The following is a 21,522-nucleotide window of genomic DNA, read 5'->3' on the forward strand; positions in this document are numbered from 1 at the left end:
TTTCGAAAAGTAAAATTGTTGTGTTTCATAAAAAGAAGCAATTATTGTGAACGCATGCTTATCACTTTGGGGACTATGACATACCTATGTTTGATAATGTAAAATATGCGGGTGCTGTTATAAAAAAGTAATCTTTCTTTCAAATTATATATTGAAGAGAGCTGCACAATTTAATTCGCTCCTCTCTGTTTGTCTAAATAGTAGTGACTTACATCAATATGCAAGTATTGAGATATGGAAAAGAATGATTTTAACAACAAGTTTTTATGGATGTGAATTACTACCTCCTCTGCATAGTATAGATCTTGAATTAGCTGAAAGCACCTAGCGTTACTTTGCAAGGATTGTACAAGGTTTTGACAAACGTTGCCTCACTGATGCCACTATTGCTAATCTAGGAATTTGGAGCATGGTTGGCTATATAGATAAATGTAGACTACAGCTGCTGAGGCGTCTCTCCAACAACTCATGTGTCTCAATTCGTAAAACTGTTTTCTGTGCATCAACTTCACCCATTTTCTTTCATAACAATAATTTACACAGTTTATGTGGAGTGTTGCTTTCAACAGCCAAGAAATATAACCTACTTCATCATGTATTTCACTACGTTCGAACAGGGGAATTCCCCGCGAAGACTAAGTGGAGAAAGATTGTGTTAAATGAAATATCATGTAGAGCTGACCTATCTCGATATTCTAAAATTCACATAACTCTTACTCCTCATGTGTTATATTATACAGCATTGTAATGTTATATCTAGAATTGAGAGAAGAAATACAGTATGTAATTTGGGTTGGTTCCAGAAGCAAAATATCAAAATAATGTACAAAATGTAATACTTTTGCTCATGATTTTTATCACCATGTCATCTTAAACTGTGAATGTCTACTTTCAGAGAGAGATTTATTCTTTTCAACTCTAATTGATAATCTTGATGTTGAAATGTATGTTAAAATAGAGATGATGGAAGACCACGATATGTAAGCATTCTTTCTTGGTGCAGACAACAATGACATTGATGAAGTAACGTGGCATTTCACAATTATTGAATTTTCAAAGTATTTATATTAAATTAAACATATCCTAAACAACGTGTGGTAATCTTACCAATATTTCTCACTGTTTCAAGCCTGTAAATATGCGGGACAGTGATATGTATATATGTGTGCATATATGTTTGATTATCGTGCTATTTGATTATTTAATTACATAATCTTGATGTTTTGAGAATCTTCGGATTTATCTGGAGGAAATAAAGACATTCATTCATTCATTCATTCATTCATTCATTCATTCATTCATGCCCTTTGATACTAAAGCGAGTCTCCAAGTCAGAGTGAGAGAGTTGGGTTTAACGCCGCGTTTAACAGTATTCCAGTTATATCACGGCGTGTCAGCTTGATGCGGGGGAACGCCCGAAGTGATGGAGGTCTTAGATGTTTACCACTTTGATGAAACCCACGAGCACGGGTATGGTGCTGACACACTAGAAGCATAATCGTGGCGAACCAGGATTCGAACCCACAATCATAGGTTTCTGGCGTGCCCAAGAGATGCAACTCTGCACAGCGAATTGCGGCGCCTTAGACGACTGGGCCACCCGTGCCCCCCTCCAAGTCAGAATTAGCATTTACACTCTAAGTGTTCTGATTGCTAAAAGATCACACAGGATGGTGTTGACACGTTGACCCACTTCTGGTAGGTTTAGCCTTAGAAAATATAATAATAAAATATCACTTCCACACTGCCAAGACACCATGGATGTATTGAAAGCACATGAAAATATGACAGCAAATCGAGTTTGTCCGTTCTACCAAGACTTCAGGGAGGGTCATGCGACTTTTGTTCAGAGGTTGTTTGATCAAGGTTAAACATACAAGGCCTCTGTGAAGCTATCAAGAAGTTCTGTGGTAGACATGTGGGGGCTGTTTCCGGACTGTTTTGGCTTGTGCCGTGTGTTCCCGTGCTTTTCGGGTGAGCAGTTGGCTTGCCTTTGCATGTGTTTGTGACGGATGCCACCGGTGGGGCAGGATGCGCTCACCTTTTCGCGAACACCTGGCATCATTACTATTTGATAGTGATTCATACACACATGCTCATGATATTGTCGGAATCGTATTTCTATTGGACATGGAAAGGGTTTTGTCGATTTATTCCAGTGTGGGGCTTAAACATTACAAGGGAGGAAAAGGGAAATATATCCTTTATTTGCCTTTGCATGTGTTTATGAGGGTGTTATCTGTAAGGCGAGAGTGTTCATCCTTTCGCGAACACCTATTAATATTATAATCATGCATAAATAATATTATTAAAACTCTGCAGAAACAAAGGCTCCGTTGACAAGATGACATTATCTGGTTTCCTTGACATACATCATATGCTTCTTGAGTTATCGTTTAAACGAGCCTTACTTCATGTCTGAGACATCGAGGATGAGCTTTATATAATTGTTCAAGTTCCCTGATCTAAAAAGGAAATGTACATGATTTCTGAAGACCCGGGAAAGAAAAGGGCTTCAGCAACCCATGCTTGCCATAAACGGCAACTAACGGGATCGGGTGGTCAGGCTCGCTGACTTGGTTGATGCATGTCATCGTATCCCAATTGCGTGGATCGATGCTCAAGATATCAATCTCTTGATTGTCTAGCCCAGACTCGATCATCCTATATCTAGAATATTGCGGAGTGAGGCGTTAAACAACAAACAAAACTGTAGAATGAGCGAGTGAGTGTAAAAATTGAACCACCAACCACCACGGAACGATTTCCACTTTTATGATCATTAGCGATTTTATCGTCATCTTGCTGACCTTTCTTGCAATGAAATAATAATATGCCATAAGGATTTTTTATACATTAAACTTTGGAGGAACAGATGGTGAATTACATTCATCTCCGCTTCATCAACCACAAGAGCAAGTATGATACAGTACACAAGGCGTCGCACAGCACACCTCAGAAAATTGTTCCTGACCTAGCGAGTGAGGCAGGTTTGCGAGATCATCATACAAACCACACACTTCGATCCCCTGCAGCAACTGTCCTCCACCAGACGAGAGTGGACGAGAAAATTATAATTGGTCAAACCGGGCATCGTTTAATTTGATAATGATTAAACATCGCATATATATCTCAAAATGACTATCAACAATAAGACGGCATTACGTCACATTTTGGATTGCAGAAATACAAACTACAAAACAAAACCTGTGTATTCCATGTCACCGTTTATTGAGCAGCATTTGTAACAAATATATAACAATGTCACTCAATCATTACATTACATTATAGTCATTCTGTGAATTGCTACTGCTGGGGTTAAGAGTTGCCAGTATGTAAGTAATTCCACTGGGTGTTGGGGGTGGGGGGAGTTGCATTCATATGAGTCACATTTCTGGCTAGGGATCGTCGGTCGCATTCATTTCAAGAGTTACAGGTATTTAAAGTATGTCCCAGGTAGTCCCCTTCCCCGAAATTCAAATATGTTTCATCACAGTGTCTGAACTTTGGCCTCCCATTGATTTGGTTTCCCAGTTGCCCCGGTGAATTTTCTAAATGGGACAGCACGATAACACACATTTGTTCTCGGGGTAGATATAATGTTAACAGAGAGCATTATCAGATAGCTTTGCATGTTTTATGCATGCACCAGGTTGTTGATGTGATCGCCTATCAGTTATAGCTCCACTACAAGAGACGAATTGTTGATATTAATACCATGACTGTAATTTACTGTGGTAATGACATTCGAATACACGTATGCTGTTTACTACTGTTCTCTTCTGTTTAAATTCCCCAGGAGCATATTAAAGTGCACAAAAAACTTCAATTTATTCCCGCTTCTAAAGTGAGGGTACATCTTAATCGTCTTGGTGAAAATTGCAAGCTAATTGTTGAAAAGAAGCATGTCAACAAGGATATATAAATATTACACTCAACTACCTCGACATGGATATCTTTTGACACAAACATATGCGTTTGGACATACACAAACTATATCATTATTTTTTTTTATTCCACCACATTTGCCATAAACTATAAGACTTTAAGACAAACACAAGATATCTAAATATAAAATGTACTTCTAAAACTAAAACAAAACCCAGTATATATTTATCCCTCGATAAACTATCAATAACGTTTCGCAGTATCCAACCATAAGCACATACTCATATACATGCGTTTTGCAGCCTAAATTATGAAGAAACCTCATAATAAAAAGAAAGTTTGACATCTATGTCCTTTACATCCGGCGTTGGAATGTTATTACATATTAAACTGGAACCGAAAGTTCCAGTTAGTAAATTATCAAAACAAATTCAAGATTTTCAGAACAACATAATATAGTCTTACTTTCTGTTTACTTTTGTTATACTTTAATCTCATAAAAGGGTACATGTATATGAGCCTATTATGACATGTAAGCGGTAAGCTGAAAGTCCAAATGCATGATCGAAGTTCTGTAATATGTTTTAAAGTTGCCCAGACAATCTTGAACATTGTTGGTTCTTGTTTTATATGTTTACATTATCTAAGTTATGAGGAGCGGGATGTACCTTTGCTTTTTCGTCATAAGAAGGTGATCTGGTTTAATCTTCTTTCAAAGACGCTTTCCTCATAGCAGTATTGAGTGGGTCAAACTTCAGAAGCAGTTGGTCAGTAAGTATGTCATATTGCTACCAGAATATGTGAAAATTCCATATTCAATCGACAATACCATAACCATACAACAAGCAGAACAAACTACACATCTGTAAAATCTGTTAATATGGACATTAAATCATTACGGTAATTATCACAATGTGAAGCAAACCAAATGGATAAGTGTAAAAGAACATATTCACAGTTTTCTATCCATATAAAAAACCTATCAAGTAATTATTTGGAACTTATTGTTCACAACTTATTTTACAGATCAGTGCAAAACAAAACATGCAATAAATCAATCATATTTCAGATTGGATACTGTGTTATAGGAAACCCATCCAAAAAAACTCATCTGTTTCAAGCAAATATTCATAAGCTAATCAAAATCGTCCTTGTGGTCAACCGAAAACAATTTGAAAATTGTTGGTTAAAATTCACGAGTAACTCGATGCCTTCCTGGATATTTCATTGTTGTTAAAATCTGAGTGTAATTTCGCAACTAATCTGTATACTGATGATGTTAATTGTCAAAAATCTGAATGAAGCATGGTTCATGTAAACATAATCCCATAAACTATATTCAAATATGTAGAGCATAATCATATATGGACCTATGACATACACATTAACAGCTGGAATCACCGTATTGCAGTAGAGAATATATCCCCGGTGCTTGCTGTTCGAACTGGCTAAATGGATCAGGTGTTCAGGCTAGGTGACATGGTTGATTGCGTGTCGTTGAATCTGGGGCAATCGATCATATCTATCATTGGTTTGTGAGAAATAAAGGTTATAACTATGTTTTTATTATCATTACTTTTTATGATGCATGTCAAGTTACTAACACCTCTAAAACCAAAACATTCCAAACGGAAGTGTAAACCAGTTGCAGTGTATTTATAATCAGCTAAGTAAATACATTTGGTTAGAGTGTAATGGTTATGTATGTAGACACAAATTCAAACATCAGAGAGTCACGTTCTTCACACTGTTTCCCTGTTCTTCTTCACTCCCGAAAAGTGACGAGGTACTTGGGATAGGCCTGGACGTCGTTGAACACCACGAACATACGGGGATTATCCACGTTGTTCACCAAACTGTCGTACAGGACATTTGGGTCTTTGAGGCCTCTAGGCGGGGGAGCTACCATGTGATGTTTTCCTTCAGTGAAGTGTCCAGTGAGGACGGATGCGTAATAGACGTGCTTGATACCATCTTCATTTGGAAGAGAGTAACCGTAGGCGGAGAAGCTGGGATTGACAGCAAAATATGTCCCCTTTCCATAGAGATGGGCTGTAATAAAATGTATATGACAGTTTATAAACCACTATATAGCATAAACTTGTATAAAAACTTTTCATGAGTTTAAGGGAATTTTGTTTTTACCAAATATTGCTGAATGTTTAGAAAATACAGTCGACAAAAATCTTTCCACATTCATAAGAAATCTCTGCTGAAGGCAGATACCATTGTACGAATCCGAATATATTGTAAATATATAATATGAATCACTACCAAATAGTGATGATACCAGGTATTCGCAAAAAGGTGAGCAAAGGTGGCACAAGTCAAAATAAGGAATTGCATGCAACAGACATCATTTTAACCATTGATGTGTCACATTTAGAAATATCCTCCGCTCGCGTTCCATGAGTGTTTTCGAACGCACTAATAAGGAATCAGTAAAAAACTTTTCAAAATGTTCTCACAGTCCTCAAAAGTTGTGAAATGTGGACACACAAGGCTGGAGCTGTTATTGTCAACATAAAAGGAAAGTTGACAAAATGAAAATTAAAAGACATCCCTCTTTTCGTACAATAGACTTTTGGACAATATACTGTCACACTGAATCTTAATGCATAGATCTAAATATGAAACGGAGAGACGGTTTCACTGTCCTCTTATATTTCTAGTTCAGGTTGGTCAATCAATGAAAGGAATTGGTTCTTTTTCCTTCATTGAACGACATCAGATCATCGATATACCTGAAGTTCAAGTTAAACTAAATCCCGTTTTGATTCAGCAGAAATTTCGAAAGCAGTGCCCACTTAACTGGACAAGACATTTTTAAAGCAAGGCTCCATTCTATATCAAGAGAAGGCAAATAGTGAGTGACATATTTACATCACATCATACATTTCCAAGAAATGATGTATTCAAACAGTGCAAATATGCAAAAGGCTGCGATGAAATCAAATGATATATCTTGGACTCCATTCGTAGGGTTATTTGTCTACTTTCGTTTTGAAAAAGTATGTGTTTTGATGAATTAGCCAACACCATGAGTATTTTAATCTAGAGCTTATAACTACCCGTGACCCCTTTATTGAATGTTCTAAGATAGCGGACCTTTGTACTTGTGTAATCACGCGTTCCAAGAGAGCACCATTTTCAAAGAGCTCTTCCCGTCAGGTAAACATACTGTGTTTTGAAATCTGATATAGTCCCAACGCAGAGAAGATACCTCTTATTTATACATTAGAAACCTCGCGCTAAAACATTGTATTGTAAAAATGCAGAAATTCTTTGCTGTGAGGCACATGGGGAATACACCTTTAACTTTTTATGAGGTACAGTGGATAATCGAATTTCTCTATGATGTTCATTAGAGTTTTAATCCGCGTTCAGACACTCATACAATGGCTAGTGTTTACTTTTTTTATTCACAAAATGTATAAGAATTAGATAATTAGCAGTTTCTGCGGTTATGAAAGTTATGAAAGTGTGCATGTATATCAATTCTCACCAACAACTGAACATCGGCAAACATTCAGCTGGTGAAAATTATGAAAATATAATTTTTGCATGATTTTAAACGGGATTGTCTTTTAGATCTATGTTGAACTTGAATTGCTGCATATTGATGCATTCAGTTTTAATAAAGGTACCTTTTACATAGCTGCGACTGAAACCATGAAGATTTATACTGGTCACAGCATCTCCCGTTGTTCCGTGCCATAGGTGTCTCTCAACATCCATACCCGGGTTCTGTGTCACCATCTGGTGCAGGAGCATCACATACTGGGTATACAGTGTGCGGTTCTGGAGTCTCTTGATCTGCAATACAGAGGCGTCAAACTGCTGCCATCCCAATGCCATACTTTTACCACCTACTTTTGAGTTATTTGCAAGAGCAAATTTAATGTGGAAAAGCATATAACGTTTCTAATTAAGCTTATTGGGGGTTTGAAACTTTAAGGCAATAGGTTCCTTATGTCACTGTCTAAAGGAACGAATCTTGCCGATTTGAGTCTGTAAATGAACATGAATGTGCTTCCCTAAGCAATAATACATCAGACTGAAGTGAGTAGTGAGTTGGGTTGAACGCCACTTTGAACAACACAGTTATATCCCAGCATGTCAGCCTGACGTGGGATGAAAGTGATGGAGGTTTCTGACGTATATACTTTAGCAAGTTACAAACAAACAAAGAATAATAATAATCAGCAAGAACTGGGATTCGAACCCAGGATCATATCAGTTTTAAGACATGGTTCGCATGTGATATTAACATCAACAAGAGAAAAGGTGCTAACAGCAATGCGTCACATGATCTCAGTTGACATAAGTTACTAAAACGTTACCTCGACAATGGTATATCGATTCTTCACGCCTGTATTGAATTGTCTAGCCACCAACTTGTATTCTTTATCTTCAGGTTTAAGCTGTACTTCGCTCACAAACTCTTCCTCAGTCATTGGACTCCAGTGTCCAGGCAGCGGGATGTGCCCAGCCATGCTCACAGCTACAGCAGAGAAAGCAAAATCTCTATCACTCATCAGATCTACGACGATTAAATCCCGTGTTTACTAGTGAGCATACATTGAGAAACGTCAGAGAGTTTGATTGCATGACCTTTCACGAATAAACTCACTATGACCCATCCTAGTGAACAAAACGAATCCAACGTATCGTAGTATCGACTCGATCCGTGTCGAGACTGACAGCGAGTCTACAGCAATCTATTTGACACATATTTATAATCACGGCCAATTGATCAATGACGGCTAACAAGTGTAACCGCCACAGGTTCATTAACAACTTCGGAAATCTCTCCCGTCACGTTTATCTTTTCGCCCATTTTGACGTTTTGTACTTGATGTACATGTATTACGACACGCTTTCATTCTGACTGACTTACTGGGGTAGTTCTTAACAGACCTTTCTCCTCAATTAGAGCAAGTAACATGCAAGCGCCGACGTTCACACAGTTTTGCCCTCACTCTCTAAATGTTCATACTCCGATGAACTCACACAAAATTAAAGTCAGTTCTTAAATATCCATTGTTGTCCGGTGATTCTCTGTTAATTTATGTTTTGATACATAAAACCTGTGTGCAAGGGAAATGTTTTGTGTCATATTTTGCATTTGTGAACACAAAAACGGGACATATTTTAGGTGCAATTTTCTTTGTATTTGTTGGTTTTGTTTGACGTCGTACTCCACAATATGCCAGATACATATCATGGCAGTCTGAAGAGAATCGAGTCTGGACCAGACAATTCAGTGGTTGACATCATGAGCATCGATCTACGCAATTGTGATACGATAACATGCATCTAATACATGAGGTGTCTGACCACACGATCCCGCTAGTCGCCTCTTACGACCAACATAGTCTCCTTTTACGACGAGCATGGGTTACCAAAGACCAATTATAACACGGATCACGGATCGTCACTAGGGTTGCAACGACGAGCATGGGTTACCAAAGACCAATTATAACACGGATCATGGATCGTCACTAGGGTTGCAACGACGAGCATGGGTTACCAAAGATCAATTATAACACGGATCACGGATCGTCACTAGGGTTGCAACGACGAGCATGGGTTACCAAAGACCAATTATAACACGGATCACGGATCGTCACTAGGGTTGCAATTATTAGTCAATAATAATAATAATAATAATAATAATAATAATAATTAACTTGTGTTAATGTATAAATCACTACAGATTACTGCTCAATACCTGCGGGGGCACGGGTGGCCCAGTCGTCTAAGGCGTCGCAATTCGTTGTGCAGAGTACTGTTAACAGCGGCATAAAACACAACTCACTCACTCACTCACTCAACACCTGCGCCAGAACATGACAGTACAGAAACTGGTAGTGTAGCATATATTGTGGCATACAGTTATTAACACTGTACCTATTAGTAAACTTTCTTAGATGTTTGGTACGCAGAATATATGTCACGTAGAAGTACCTGTCTGTAACGTAAATTCGCTTGTTGTGGAATATACTGGACGCACATCTGCAGCTGCTTCTGTGGGCGTGGCACCCTCAAAGATCTGTAGCAAATTCATAATGAATAACATATGCACAAATGCCGCAGTCATTTATAAAAAGCCAAGGTCTTATTCTTTTAAAAAGAAATTATCTAACATACCAAAGAGATAGATATATGGGTTACTTCCTGGGGAATTTTCAAAACACAGCCCAGTTTTGAAACCACATATTGAAAGACGGAAAGTAGCCATTATCATTCCCTCAAAGTATTACCTTTCTGAGTCTTGCAGTTGTGAAAAATGAGAGAAAACTTTATTTGAACTCTGATTTTCTTGATATTATGTGAGGTGGGGTGAGGTGAGGAGAAATGGGGTTAAATGTCGCATTTAAGATTTTTGCACACTTATATAACTGCTTGCATGCACGTGTGTGTGTGTGTGTGTGTGTGTGTGTGTGTGTGAGTGTGTGCATATATTCAAATATATCCCACCGAAATCTAAATCATGTCATGCCTCAAACAACGATAGTGAGTCACATGCCTCTAAATTCGCCTTGTCTTTTGGATACACAACAATTCGTGCCTGACGCAGGGAGGTGTCAGGGTTGCTTGTTTTGAATTGATCAAAGCTCTTGAAGATACATTTTGCCACTTCATCACATGGATATGCCAAGATCCCTGTCCCAATTAAAGGGAAAGCGATGCTCTTCAGTTTCGAGCTCGAGGCCTTGGTCAGACATTTTATAAAAAATGCTCTGTAATTCTGGAAAACAAAGTTCATTTACGGGTTAGAAGTGGTAACAGTAACAACAGTGTCCTAATACGTCTTAACTTACTCAGTCTCTACTTTTGTAGTTGCAACAGTACCGACAGAGCATTAGTGTTCTTTTAAGACCCAACAAATGATTATCTTTGCAAATACATACATACAAACACACACATACTCTCACGTATAATCTATAAAAGCGTGATAGGCAAGTTAAATATATTTATACATGTATTTCAGCTACTATCATTATAGGTTGAAATATACACCTGAATTATTACATTTGTATGGAATACTGTAAGCAACATTCTCGCGATTTCGACCTATGGAGTGAGTGAGTGAGTTGGGATTTACGCCGCTTTTAACAGTATCCCAGTTATATCGCGGTGTGTGAGCTTAATGTGGGAGGAAAGCCCGAAGTGATGCAGGTCTCAGACGTTTACCACTTCGTAGAAACCCACGAGCACGGGTATGGTGCTGACAAACCTAGAAACATAATTTGGGCGAACCGGGATTCGAACCCACAATCATAGGTTTCTGGCGTGCCCAAGAGACGCAACTCTGCACAGCGAATCGCGGCGCCTTGGACGACTGGGCCACCCGTGCCCCCTCGACCTATGGAAACAAGCCTAATATCCCCAAAACACGAGATCGCGAGAACGCGAGATTTGGTCAAAATCTCGCGTTCTCGTGTTTTTGGTACATAGCACGTTTTGTAAAATAAGGCCTCAAAAACACGAAATCCCGAGAAGGCGACATTTCATTTTCTCGCGATCTCGCGTTTTAGACGCTGTCCGTGCACATGCGTAATATCATAAGGTGAAGGCGCATGCGCACGTTAGAAGTCCTTTGGTCATACTTCTTTCATGCTCTTGATTCTCCAAATAGCATTTAGCAAAATTATGACTTGAGCTTGAAAATGCTATGTAATTTACATACACAAAGTCTGAGTCATCTCCCGTTCTTACAGTTTCCTTCGATTTTATATTAAAACCCTAAACATGCTCAATATAATTGAACAAAAGAATTGTGTACATGAATGTCCCATGATAGTGAAAACATTAATGTGTCCGAGTGAGTGAGTGAGTATGGTTTTACGCCGCTTTTAGCAATATTCCAGCAACATCACGGCGGGGGACACCAGAAATGGGCTTCACACATTGTACCCATGTCGGGAATCGAACCCGGGTCTTCAGCGTGACGAGCGAACGCTTTAACCACTAGGCTACCCGACCGCCCCTTTAATGTGTCCGAAAGCTGGAAACAAAACTATCACTGTCAGTCAGAATGTCCCTTACAGTATTCCATACATTTTAGAGGATATTTAGTCAGTCTTTCGGTGAAGAGAGATCACTCATGTCCATATCACACTGACTGTCTTGGAATCTATCCTGTCACAGGCTTCAACCTGGCAGGGGTTTTTATTTGTTGCACATTATGTTTTCAGTCATTGCTTTAAGATTGATAAAATACCACTTCGTTTCTGGCCTAGCATGTCAAGTGGATCAAAGTTCTTTTTGTAAAACCTGAAGTAACATAACTATGTTTTTGAAAAAGAATTCAAAGACCCACTTAAGAAGCCTTCTTTCAGATTTTAGTTAACTATTTTGTCTACTATCATAATTATTCGGCTCAACATTTTTCGGTCTCACTGTTTGAAATATTTCCCGAAAGGGTTAATGGTGAATTACCTGCTCTGACCAACCTCCCAGGTACGTGTGGTATATTCTCCGACTCGGTAGACGACCTCCTGAAGTCTCTGCTATCTCTTCCGTCTCTACACCTGTGGGATAGTTGACCATACACTCTTCTTGTATGCTGTCTCCAGCAGCGTTATATATTGCTGAAGACAGTGGCCCACTTTCCAAGATGAGGCTCGAGGAAGTCGAATTAACAATCACATCAACCTGAAATCATGTGTTGTGAATTTGTCATTGATTTCTTATTAATCAATGGGAAATAATCCAATGGGTAATCTAGCTCGCGGGATTAAGACGCCATACGTTAATACCCATGTCAAATGTATTCAATATGTGCTGTAAGTCTAATTATGGAACAATTGATTCTGCTACTCTTGATTTTGAATCTGGTGATTGTCACACAAATTGTCAGGTAATTAGTAGACCAATCATCATTCTGGAGGTGTGGATCGATGGGTGCACAGGTGCTTGCCACACAAAACGTAGCATCAAAAAGACATATGGTCACTACCAGTGTCAGTACTGTATAAAGGAAAAAGCTGTTACGAGGTTAACTCACAAAGTGTGTTCGAGGACGAATTCAACGTTCACTGTAAATACCCCAATATAACTATACACTTATTTCAAATATAATGTTACACAGATGTAGACAACCGAAGCCGTACTTTGCAAGCTAGAGGGAAAAAATGATAAGTTAGCGGCAAACATTCTGAGCAGTATTATCTTATTATTAGTGGTAGTATTACTTTGTTAAACTTTCAATATATAATATACAACAGGAGTTAACGTTTTTATGAAAAGAATCCTCTTTTTTAAGATATGGTCATACCTTTGTGTACTATTAAAGTACAGCTTGATGCCGCGGAGACGGAAAAAATAAACATTCTTAGAGCCCCTTATAGCACAAGGCATAAACCTGGTCTTTGTGTTTGTAAAATTTCATGAAAAATGATACAGTTTAAAACATTATTTCCGACGGACGGACAGACAAGCTGATTACTGTATCCACACATATTACCTTCGGGTTATGAAACTGATACAACTGCAACATATTACTTACATCCTGATCGACAATGTCTCCTTTGACAATAGTCATAGTGACGGTAGATCCGAGTTCTGTACGTGAATATGGAAAAAGATGAGCAAAGTACATATAAACATATTGTTACGTTGCTGTGGAGCTTGTTTTCAGTTATTTTGTAGTGATTTTCCGCCCCGGCAAATGATTGAAACGCCGGTAAAATCGTGATAATCTTTGTAAACAAACATGGCGGGCTTGGTCGTTCGAGAAGTTTCAGGTTGGGACCTTTTCTGGAAGGCTGGCTGTACCTATATAAGAGTTCCAATGAGCGTAATGTGTTGATTACCCATTGATCTTGTGTGGTCACTGATTTCAGAATATATTTCTGTACGAACCGATTTCAAGGGTAACCTTTGCATGTCTATTTGGAAATATATACTGAACAACAAAAGTTACTGTGACATTGAATAAGATTTAATGAAAAGTTATGTTTTTTACCAAATTGAAACATTTTCGGTTTAAAACAGATAAAAGACTCCTGTAAGTGTTCAAATGGTTTTATTTGCCATACTGACTTCAGAAAATGCGTGATTTCATAAAAAGCATGAACATGCCAAAATGTCAATTTACAAATCAATAGCGTGTGTGTCCATCTCCGGTTGCGATGCAAGCAACACATCTTCGTCTCATGGAATGGACCAGGCGTGTCGCACAAAGTCCTGTGGGATATCTGTCCATATCTGCTGGAGCATGTTTTGAAGTTCCTGGAGTGTCTGTGGAACACGTGGCTGCCGTCGAAGGCGCCGATCCATCTCATCCCACATGTGCTCGATTGGTGAGAGATCAGGGAAGCGAACCGGCCAGGGATGACATTCACCTTGTTTTGTTGAAGAGAATCCTGAACAAGTTTGAGCAATATGAGGCCGGGCGTTGTCATGTTGAAAGGTAATGCCTGGGCCATGACGACGCTAAAACGGTAGGACAACAGGGCCGATGATATCGTCGTGGTAGCGCTGTCCATTGAGATTTCCCTCTACCACTATCAAACTGGTCCTCTGTCTTGCTGTAATCCCACCCCATACCGTAACGCCTCTGCCCCCGAACATATCTTTTTCCATGACACAATGATTGATGTAACGTTCACCTCGACGTCGGTACACTCGAATCCGTCCATCGCTGTGGCTGAGGTGAAAACGAGACTCGTCAGTGAATGGAACTAGTCCCCACTGCATGGCCGTCCAGCGTAGACGCTGTCTGCACCACTGTAGACGTGCTTGATGTCAAAATTCCTGTCAAAATGGGAAGTCTGGCGGGTCTTCTGGCGATAATCCCTGCACATCTGGGGCGGCGACGTACATTTTGTGAAGATATTCGTCGAAGGCCAGGGATGCTTCTTGCAGTCACTGTTGCTGGCTGGAATCGATTTCGTAGGTGTGCCATTCCGAGGATGGTCTCTGACAGCATTCGTATATTGCCAACGTGGCCATAAACACCAAATGTTTTTTCTCTGGACGTTAAATTGTCTTGCAACATCACGTTGACTCGATCCTGCTTCAAGCATACCAATGGCTTCAGACGTTCATTTTCGGACAGGCGGGGCGTTTCGTAATGTTGAATAATTGCCTAATTGTGTTGTTTTTCTGAGTGGTTGTTGTCAGCATGATGCTAAACCATGCATATGGAATCCCGTAAACGCACATGATTTTATACCCATTTTTGGCTAGTGAAATGCATGGGGCTTGCATAAAATGGAATGCATGCTTTTCTGTAGCAGTTGCGTGTTTTTGACTTGATTCCATACATGTACTAAAATATTGAAAACCAATCTTTACTTGTTTGGAAAATACACTAAAATATTGGTGTCACAGGAACTTTTGTTGTTGAGTATATATACAACAAAGAATCAAACATATACTGAACTGCAAAAGAAACGTCACCATGGATAGATATATAAGAAACATTATGTGTCTAAACACTGTAAACATACTTTGAGACATATTAAAAAGATGAAACTTGGCAAAACTGATCATCAAGGTTGAACTTAAAGTGTCAAATGTTCTTAAAGTGAAACACAACACTAGTCTCTGAGAAAATGGCATCACAAGTCAGTATCCCGTGTCCACCATGTACATTGATGACTGCCGCGCAACGTCGATACATGGAATGGATGAGGCGGTTGATGAAGGCCATAGGCACTTGAGCCCACACTCTGAGGAACGCCTGACGCAGTTCAGCTGCAGTTGTCGGCCTTGGTCGGACGTCATTCAGCCGTCTTTGAATCTCGTCCCACAGGTGCTCAATGGGATTTAAATCGGGACTGAGGGCAGGCCACTGCATAGTTCGGATGCCATTTTGCTGGAGTAAGTCTCTTGTTGCTCTCGCAGTGTGTGCACGGGCGTTATCATGTTGAAACTCGTGGTTGCAGCGACGTGCCTAATGAGGTATGGCGTGTGGTCTCAAGACTTGGTCAATGTACCGAGCTGCTGTGACACCATTGCCTCTCCCTGGACCGATGTTCTGGAAGACAACAGGGACGACCCTCTGTGCAAGACAAATTCTCTCAACAACACAAGCATCCGAATAACGTTACCCACGGCGTCGCCAGGCTCTCCCTCTGCCATCGGCTGAGAAGAGGACTCTTATCCACTGCTGGTGGCGCCAATGCTGCTACTGTGTTGCCCGCTGAAGATGGTCTGCTCGTCAATCGTCGACGCACAGTGTCTGCACTAATGTGTCGCTGGTGTGTCCCCATGGTGTGTCGAGCAGTTTCCGCAGCTGTAACAAAGTGATCTTGAAAATGCTGTCGCACACACTGACGATCCTGACGTCGGGAAGGGACCCTTGATCTTCCACTACGTGGTCGGTCATCTGTAGTGTTGGTGGTCTGCTACCATTGCTGAAGCCTGTGTATGGTCCTTACGAGGACTTGAAATGCATTGGCTACTTGCCGGGAGGTTTGTCCACCTTACAAACAATCATGCAACTGCTTGGTGTCGCTGTTTCCTTGTCAATCTTGGCATGTGGTAGCAATTCAATATCGAATGAATGTTATCCGATCTGGGCGGATTTTTATAGGGCAAGAAATGGGGAACGCATGTGTATTTCAACTCACGTGCATCGGGTTACCATGGCCGTTGCCGTGATGCGTTTGGGCGATCGGTTTTATTGTCATCTGTTTATTTTCATCAAATTTCATTTTTTCGGACAAGGTAATGTTAAATTTTAAAAACTTTGACAAAAATTACCCAAATATTTAAATGACAACTTTTCATGCAATGGTACTTGGGGTGACGTTTCTTTTGCGGTTCAGTATAGTTTCCATGATCAATTGCCTCTTTGAATTAGATAACTGTTCACGGGTCCATGCTTTGCAAGTGAGGATAAAGTTATTGTATTAATCTTAGCAACAACATTATACAAATACTTGTAAGTTTGAATCAATCGATAATACAACTGTAATGGTCTTGATAGAGCAAGATCAGTGGAACTGATTTACGGACGCTGTTACTGTATGTAAGAGATATCAGATGAGTGAGTGAGTGAGTGAGTTGTGTTTAACGCCGCTTTTAACAGTATCACATATATTTCGCGGCGTGTCGGCGCGATGTGGGAGGAAAGCCCGAAGTGATGAAGGTCTCAGGCGTTAACCACTTCGTTGAAACCCACGGGCAAGGGTCTGGTGCTGACAGACCTAGAAACATAATCGAAGCAAACCGGGATTTAAACCCACAATCATAAGTTCCTGGCGTGCTCAAGGGACGCAACTCTGCACAGCGAATCGCGACGCCTTAGACGACTGGGCCAACCGTGCCCCCCGGTATCAAATGAAAAAAGTTTGCAACGGGTAAGCCGAGAAATAGTATTCAATTACCAATCACAATCACGTTAGCAAGGTACCTGCACACCTAACAAGAACGATAAGCTACAGGGCAAAGGATCTAAGTATGAAAATCAATAAGTAAACTGTTGAATGATCAGGAGGCTGCACTTCAACTTTACCTTTGCCTTTCCCAAGTTGGGGTTGCTTGTCAATCTCAGCCGTAAATGCCTGATTATATGTAAACATAATAGCACATATGTACATTTACAATTTGTGGCTTCCTGTTCTACATGTAAATGGATACTGAAATAATTATTATTTTTTTGATCTGTAATATAAATGTACATCTGGTAGTTTTGATCTTGTTATTTAACACTCGTTGTGACATCACTTTTTAATATGCACACAAAAAAAAGGAACATTCTAAATTATAAACTGAAATAATTGAATAGAAGTTTTTTTTCGTCTTGACCAGCTGTAAATATAAATTTTAATGTGCACATGTCTATTCACGTACCTTGATCGTATCCACCTCGTCTTTGTCCGCAAACACCACTATTTCGTCAAGGGAATCACATACGTAATTCAAGGCCGTATCTAGGATGGCTTTAACCAACACGGCCTTTGGTAAAGAATCCATGCCATATCCAGTGGGCTGAAAGGCGATGCTTGATATCCCATCATGTTCAGCCTTGCGGAGAACACCGTCAGTCAGGTGTCGTAGTCTCTGTATATTTCAGGTGCAGGAATCAATGTGTGTCTTTATAAAGTGAATGGCAGTATGGACGTTAATACAATTGTACACTGAGTCTCATAACACACCATTCTAAATAAAGAAGCAAAATCTATTTGAGATTATATTCGAAGCATTCCTCACAAAAACACCGAAACAAATATTCCTGCCAATTTCCGGGTATCAATTTACAACAAAGAGTGATGCTAAATGTTTATATATTTTCATTTTGCAATACGAAAAATTAATTTCTTTTAGAGATTCATTTTGCGTTTTCTTTGCAAATGTTGATATCTACTTAAATTATTTAATGATAAAGATCTTCCTATCATATGGAGAGTTTAATTGTATCTTCGTTGTACCTTTCATGGGAGTTATCTAAACAGCTTTGTTTGGCAAAGTTAATAAGCAAGTTAAAGTGTTGCGTTTGTGTTTATTTATTCATGTTTTAGTAATTAACAAAATATCTATCTGCGGCACTGACTCAAGTATATGAAAATACACTTGTAATTGTTTCATGAAAGAGCCATGCGTCTTGTATCCAGGTGGGCCTTACCTGTTCTGTGAGTGGTAGGGCCTCGATCAGGACATTATACACACGCTGGCAAGAAAGGTCGCCTCCAACAGTCACAAAGATACTTGATTCTCCATCCTGGATATAACAGTGCATGTAATTTGGGTACGATGTACTATTGTTGAATGTTTTATGTACTTGTAGGTCACGACAAACATCATATTTAACCATAAGAAAGTAAGGATATACTCATGTACATCTCCACACCTTCCAAGTTTGTCCGTTCTTACAGCAAGCGAGTGTTTCTGAAGTATAAATCTTACCGCAAACCATCACGGGAAGTATATGAAATAAACATTATGTTGTTAGAATCTTTCTCTGGTTAATATTTACCCCTGCAGAACCGTCATCTGGTCTTGCATTCGTCGTTGTAGCAATAGCATCAACCTACAAAGATAAACTTTTTTATCGTGTTTGCTGTTGGATTTAAAGCATTAAATTTATTGTGTGGACTTGAATTACCAATTTCAAATCGACAGTCATATTCCTCATGCCTTTTAATAACAGACTTATAAGCACTCTCGGTTTAATATCACTTTTGAGAAAACACATTGCTCATTGCAGACCTATGCCTCTAGCTTCCTGAATAACGAAACACTTCCAGTTTGATGACATCTATTAACGTTTTAACACAGTGGGGATTGCTTATATAATGCAACTCCTAGAGATACCTACGTGCTGCTGTGTTTTGTCGCCTGTAACAAAGGAGACTGCTGCATACGCTGTGAAAAAAAACCCATGTGACTATAATTATCCTCATCAGTCCGAAATTAAATAAACTGTGGAGACATCGTTTTCCTTAAATGCATCGTTGACTTGTGAAAGAATATTTCACTACTTTCTAACGCGGTTCAAGGACTATTCATATCCCCCAGTTTGTTTGTTTGTTGTTTAATGTCGCACTCAACAATATTAGATCAAAAAGAAGGCGACCTGAAAATAATCGTGTCTGGACCAGACAATCTCGTGATTGATGTAGATCTACCGACTTGGGATACGATGACATGCATCAACCAAGTCAGCGAGCCTCCCCAGCAAGATCCTGTTTGTCGCCTCTTACGACAGGCATGTGTTGCTGAAGATCTGTTCTAACTTGGATCTTCATGGGATTTTGATTCAGTGAGTGCAAGACGCCAACCCCTGACCATAGGAGGCGTCTGGTATTTGTTCTTATGATCATATAATCAAAATGTGATTAATATGCTGCCAGCTGACTGGTACCTTTATCCAAATCAGAAGGGTGGTGTTATTATGAGAGTATCACTTGGAATAGTGTATTTTATCGTAAAAACCATGTTTCTTTCCATTTGTTCAGATGAAAATAAAAACGTTCATAAACAAGTATTTGTCCCAAAGTGACGAAATGTCCCCCGCCGCCTTATGCAATATGTGTTTTTTTCAAATATTTTATTCCTTTTGAATAATGTTATTTTCTGTGTAAGATACCTCCATGGAACTATTTGTCGTACCATTAGAAATAATTACCCAAATTCCCGCAAATCAAATAGGCTCATGGCTGCTCATATAGAGACATGTCTGTCATATTTGCATAACAACATGACACAGAAAGGCAGATATATCGATGCAACACCCGTTTTCCAACTCCAAAAGCCAATACCATCAAACATGAAGGAATCCAGAAATTAGTTCTTGAGATATGCAGCAACACTGTTTTCCATCTCGAATAACAGATTTCCCTGCTGTTACCTTGGTCACCAAAATCGACTGGTGTCTGCGGAGTCTGTATATACACCATAGTACCAAATATGAAGACAATCCAGTGTTTAGTTCTTGAGATATCGCGGCAACAAACACGTGGGACGTACGGACTTTCGCGCGGCGGGGGACAAAAAGAAAAAGTCAGCAGTCGATCACTTGACTGATAAGTGGGGAAATACAAATGGTTGATGAGTTACTCTCTGAAATATATTGGAATTAGTTTGTCATGGAACTCGATAACACTTTGGCTGGACTAATATCTGTGCAACATGTTCAGTAAAGAAATGTTGGAAGTTCTTTGATCTATTGTCCGGAAACAAAACGTAATGGACGGGAGAACGAACGGCCATCACCCATTCCTATATTCCCCTCCCCTTTTGAGACAGGAGATAATAAAGGCTCTTACATTTTTTTTTATCAAATGTATCTATTGATGTTTCGCGATATACGTGGTCTTCATGTGTAAGTGCACACACGTATCGTTGAAAGTGTAAACATCCTACTTGATAAAAGCATAAACACGTGACAACATATGTGAGCTCACACAGTTTGACCCTCTCACACAGATCTCAGTAAGCTGTAATAGCAAAAACAATGCGGGCATCTTCTTACCATCGGTATTTTCCCGGACTGATTTGTTGGCTTGTTCTTGACAAATGTTCAAGACTTCTCTGGCTACTTCCTTTGAAATAGAAAGAAATACGCATGGCGTTTTGTGGAAATATGAATATAACTGAGATGTCTATATACGTCAAATAATATTAGTTTAGAAGACACTTTCCTCCTTGCGGATGCCATCTGCCTCCTTTTAATGGAACATGTACCTCAAGAGAAGACCTCTTACAAATTGTATACTTACTGTCAAAAGTAGGATATGATGACTATGTTTATTGACAATTTCAATAGTCTTCATTTGAAGTTTGAGAACTGTTTCCCTTCATGTCTTTTATAATTGAGAAACCCATATAGTAAGATATCTGTATCACTGTGTTCCAAAAAACAGGGATCTGTTGAATGATGTTTTACCATTTTTAACCTCATTAGTAATGTTACACAGTTATCATCAGCAAACATGGAAGGTACTCACTTTTGATATGTTATCAGGAACTTGTTGCAGGATTCTGTCGAGCCTTTCTTCTGTGACGCCCTCCTAAACAAACCATACAACGTGAAATGTATTCATGCACCATGATGAACGTCAATACATGTACATTTCTCATATCCTCTCAGTGATTATACATCAGTTTTTATTTATTGCCATCACCAGGCAATGATAGAAGATTGTTGGTGATAAGATTACCCGTTTGTTT

The 21,522-nt window shown here is 39.4% G+C and overlaps 1 protein-coding gene across 2 annotated transcripts in view; it reads right to left on the bottom strand.

Annotated features, from left to right (window-relative positions):
* Window positions 1-21,522, bottom strand: part of LOC124119223 (protein mono-ADP-ribosyltransferase PARP14-like) — a 183,508-nt gene that overhangs the window by 106,637 nt on the left and 55,349 nt on the right. The window contains exons 5-18 of one of the 2 annotated variants that reach the window (XM_048387073.1): window positions 21,300-21,362; window positions 20,825-20,894; window positions 19,169-19,215; window positions 18,827-18,880; window positions 18,476-18,571; window positions 17,704-17,913; window positions 17,366-17,414; window positions 13,406-13,461; window positions 12,337-12,552; window positions 10,421-10,642; window positions 9,859-9,943; window positions 8,232-8,392; window positions 7,536-7,704; window positions 3,209-5,940 (exon numbers count right to left, since the gene is read on the bottom strand). The exons of the other annotated variant lie outside the window; for it this stretch is intronic. Of the exons in view, the coding sequence (XP_048243030.1) occupies window positions 5,654-5,940; window positions 7,536-7,704; window positions 8,232-8,392; window positions 9,859-9,943; window positions 10,421-10,642; window positions 12,337-12,552; window positions 13,406-13,461; window positions 17,366-17,414; window positions 17,704-17,913; window positions 18,476-18,571; window positions 18,827-18,880; window positions 19,169-19,215; window positions 20,825-20,894; window positions 21,300-21,362 (1,785 nt within the window). The 3' untranslated portion in view covers window positions 3,209-5,653. Of the gene's footprint in view, window positions 1-3,208; window positions 5,941-7,535; window positions 7,705-8,231; window positions 8,393-9,858; window positions 9,944-10,420; window positions 10,643-12,336; window positions 12,553-13,405; window positions 13,462-17,365; window positions 17,415-17,703; window positions 17,914-18,475; window positions 18,572-18,826; window positions 18,881-19,168; window positions 19,216-20,824; window positions 20,895-21,299; window positions 21,363-21,522 lie in introns of those variants that run through there. 2 annotated transcript variants of the gene reach the window in all.

Source organism: Haliotis rufescens, unplaced genomic scaffold (assembly GCF_023055435.1).
Source record: "Haliotis rufescens isolate VD_foot unplaced genomic scaffold, xgHalRufe1.0.p SCAF_64, whole genome shotgun sequence".
Classification (NCBI taxonomy): domain Eukaryota; kingdom Metazoa; phylum Mollusca; class Gastropoda; order Lepetellida; family Haliotidae; genus Haliotis; species Haliotis rufescens.